Below are 3358 nucleotides of genomic sequence, written 5' to 3'. Positions count from 1 at the left end.
ATATATATATATATATATATATATATATATATATATATATACATACACATATATATATATATATAGATATAAAATATGTTGAAAAAATATGAAAAACTGGAACCTACCTCTCGTGTATGACCAATCAAGGTGCTGCCCAAAACTTCATTCTTCATGTCCCAAACTTTGACAGTTCCATCAGCTGAGGCAGACACCAAAACACTAGAATCTTCAGACAAAGCTATTGCTGAGACCTCTGATGTATGCGCATGCAAACCAGAGGAAGAGAGCAGCTGGCGACTTGGCTGACCATTACGCAAGTTCCAAATGACAAGGTCTCCATTCCTCAAGCCAGTAACAGCTTCGTCTTGGGGTAAAACTGCTGTGCATTCTGGATTAGCATCCATTTTCAAGATGCTTGGTTCAACGACGTTGTAGCTGGTTAATGTCATGTCAAAGATCACAAATTCAGCGCTGTTGTCAAATGTATTGTTGAAACCGGCAACCGCATATCTGTTGTTCTGTGATAAGCACAAGAAGCTGATGTAGTCGTTGTTGCCTACACTTGCTTCATAGCGCATCTCCTTGATGGGTTGGTTACCCAACAGATCCCATACAATGATGCTGGTGCTGTTACCATATTTGTCTGTTCTTCCAAGAGCAACTTTGTCACCATCAGACAAAACTTGCAGAGCAGAACAATATTCCTGATCAGCCATAACCAATGGACTTCCAGTCTTGAAATCCCAAATCTGTATGATTGAATAAAAAAAATAAATAAATAAAAAATAAAAGAGGATGAATATAAAATATAACAAAATAAATTATAAATAAACATCAATTTTGTATTCTAACTCTTTTGTTAGAAATCAGTTCTTTTACTGATTACACCCAAGCATTTTAATGTAAATATGGCAAATTCCATGTTTACTGGTGAAATCACAATTCTTTCTAATTTTTGGCATAATGTCAGTAATTTTGAAGGGAAGAGGTAAGACAATTATGTTGACACCAGTGCTCAACTGGTACTTATTTTCTGAACCCTGAAAGGACGAAAGATAAAGTTGACCCCAGAATGAAAAACTAGAAGAAATGCCACTAAGCATTTTGTCCTGCTTGCTAATGACTCTGCCAGATTGCTGCCCTCACTGATGAAATCATAATAAAACTGAAACGTGTCCCAAATTATCTCCCTTACTTGTAAGAAGTGAAATATTTCCTTTCCTTTCTTTGCTATGAGTTTGTGAACACCCCTAGTGGCTCAATCGGCCACTGAAAAGCCTGGTGAAGCCTACCAAGTCCTATTGAGGTTATAACAGTTGTAACAAAGGATCTGCAGTGGGGTGGGGCTTAAGTCCTGATGCTGCTGTAGGGGCGCTGCCATGACACACTGTGGGCCCATGGGAATTTTTATAGCTGACAGATGAATGGTACTCTCTTCGAGTCTGAACATGGCCAGAGAGAGAGAGAGAGAGAGAGAGAGAGAGAGAGAATGAACATAATACAAGAAGGGACTTTATTAGTCCCACCTGAAAAGATGAAAGCCAAAGTTGACCTTAGTCACATTTGAGTGCAATAAACCAACATGGATTGCTCAAAGTATTTTGGTCTGATGCTCCGATGACAACTGATAAAGAATTACTGGAAATGGAATTAAAAAAAAAAAATAACAATAAAGGAAAATAAAACAACTAAAAAACGCCCTGACCTGAAGGTTCCTATTCGTCACTCCTTTCTTTGTGGAAAGTTCATTGACATCCAAGTTATCTGTATGTGCTGAACCAACAAGAAGTTGACCATTGCAAGCAAGATGAAGGTTTGAAGCACCAACAATGTTGCCTTCCATTGCCCGAATAAGCTCACCAGTCTGAAAGGAAGGAAAAAAACAGTCAAAGACTTATCAGAGTTCATTATTTACACTAATTACATTTGACGGATATTTGTCCTCATCTTGTTTGTTAACACAACATTTTGGCTGATATACCCTCCAGCCTTCATCAGGTGTCTTGGGGAAATTTCGAACCTGAGTTCTCATTCCTAAGGTATTTTTCAGTGTTATTATTATTATTATTATTATTCAGGTAACTGCCTGGAATCGAACTCGGAATCTTGGGGTTAGTAGCCCGTGCTCTTAACCACTATACCATATGCCCATGGGCATATGGCATAGTGGTAAAGTACAAATATCTGTCAAATGTAAATAATGTACATAATTCCACATCCCTTAAATATGGAACTTTACTTGTCAGAGTTGTTTCCATTTTATTTTGGATCAGTTTAATTCCCACATATATTAAGGCCCATTATTCTGTTTCAATATTAGATTATTTCCTATAGTCAATATATGGTGAAAACTTAATTACATAGCTTAATGCTTTGAGATCTGGTATCAGTAGCAATATGCCAACTTGAAAGGTGTTGTATCTTTTATTTGTTTCAGTCATCAGACTGTGGCCATGCTGGGGCACCACCTAGAAGAGTTTTTAGTTGAATGAGTTTTTAGTTCTATTGGTTTCTTTTGCTAAACCACTAAGTTATGGGAGACATAAACATACCAACACCAAAACTGTCTGTCAAGTGAGGGTGGAAGACAAACAGACACAAAGATACACACACACACATACATACGATGAGCTTCTTTCAGTTTCCGTCTACCAAATCCACTCATAAGGCTTTGGTCAGCCCAAAGCTATAGTAGAAGACACTTGTTTAAGGTTCCACACAGTGGGACTGAACCCAGAACCATGTGGTTGGGAAGCAAACTTCTCACCACACAACCACACTTGTGCCTATCTTAACCCTTTAGCATTCAACCCAGTCATATCTGGTTTTAATATTCACCCTGTTTTCTGTTCAAACTCACTAGATCCTGCCTCTCACACTTACCCTACAATGTCATTCTAAAAATAAACAGTCAGGAGTAGCTGTGTGGTAAAATGCTTGCTTCCAGACCACATGGTTCTGAGTTCAGTCTTACTGCATGGCACCTTGGGCAAGTGTCTTCTACTACGGTCTTGGGCTGACCAAAGCCTTGTGAGTGGATTTGGTAGACGGAAATTGAAAGAAGCCCGTTGTATATATGTGTATGTGTGTGTTTGTGCCCCTACAGTTGCTTGACAACCGATGTTGGTGTGTTTACAATCCTATAGTTTAGCGGTTCGGCAAAAGAGACTGATGAAATAAGTACTAGGATTACAAAGAATAAGCCCCGGGGTTGATTTGTTTGACTAAAGTCGATGCTCCAGCATGGCCGTAGTCAAATGACTGAAACAAATAAAAGAAAACGAAAAGAACATCCTTACAATCTTGAAGCTACAAGACAATGCATTAATTAATTCCAAACAAAGTGCATTACGGAGTGTTACAGTTGAGAGAGCAA

At 38.4% G+C, this 3358-nt stretch overlaps 2 protein-coding genes across 5 annotated transcripts in view; both read right to left on the bottom strand.

The window, feature by feature from the left end:
• Window positions 1-1879, bottom strand: part of LOC128248560 (uncharacterized WD repeat-containing protein alr2800-like) — a 4876-nt gene extending 2997 nt beyond the window's left edge. Inside the window, exons 1-2 of the mRNA XM_052970032.1 lie at window positions 1688-1879; window positions 108-731 (exon numbers count right to left, since the gene is read on the bottom strand). Coding sequence (XP_052825992.1) covers window positions 108-731; window positions 1688-1825 — 762 coding nt within the window. The 5' untranslated portion in view covers window positions 1826-1879. The remainder of the gene's footprint in view (window positions 1-107; window positions 732-1687) is intronic.
• The window catches only part of LOC106882798 (neurexin-1a), a 443081-nt gene that overhangs the window by 200449 nt on the left and 239274 nt on the right, over window positions 1-3358 (bottom strand). The gene's annotated exons all lie outside the window — the stretch shown is intronic.

Source organism: Octopus bimaculoides, chromosome 8 (assembly GCF_001194135.2).
Source record: "Octopus bimaculoides isolate UCB-OBI-ISO-001 chromosome 8, ASM119413v2, whole genome shotgun sequence".
In the NCBI taxonomy this organism is placed as follows: Eukaryota; Metazoa; Mollusca; class Cephalopoda; order Octopoda; family Octopodidae; genus Octopus; species Octopus bimaculoides.
The sequence above is the reverse complement of the archived record's forward strand: the minus strand, read 5'-3'. Positions and strand labels throughout refer to the sequence as shown.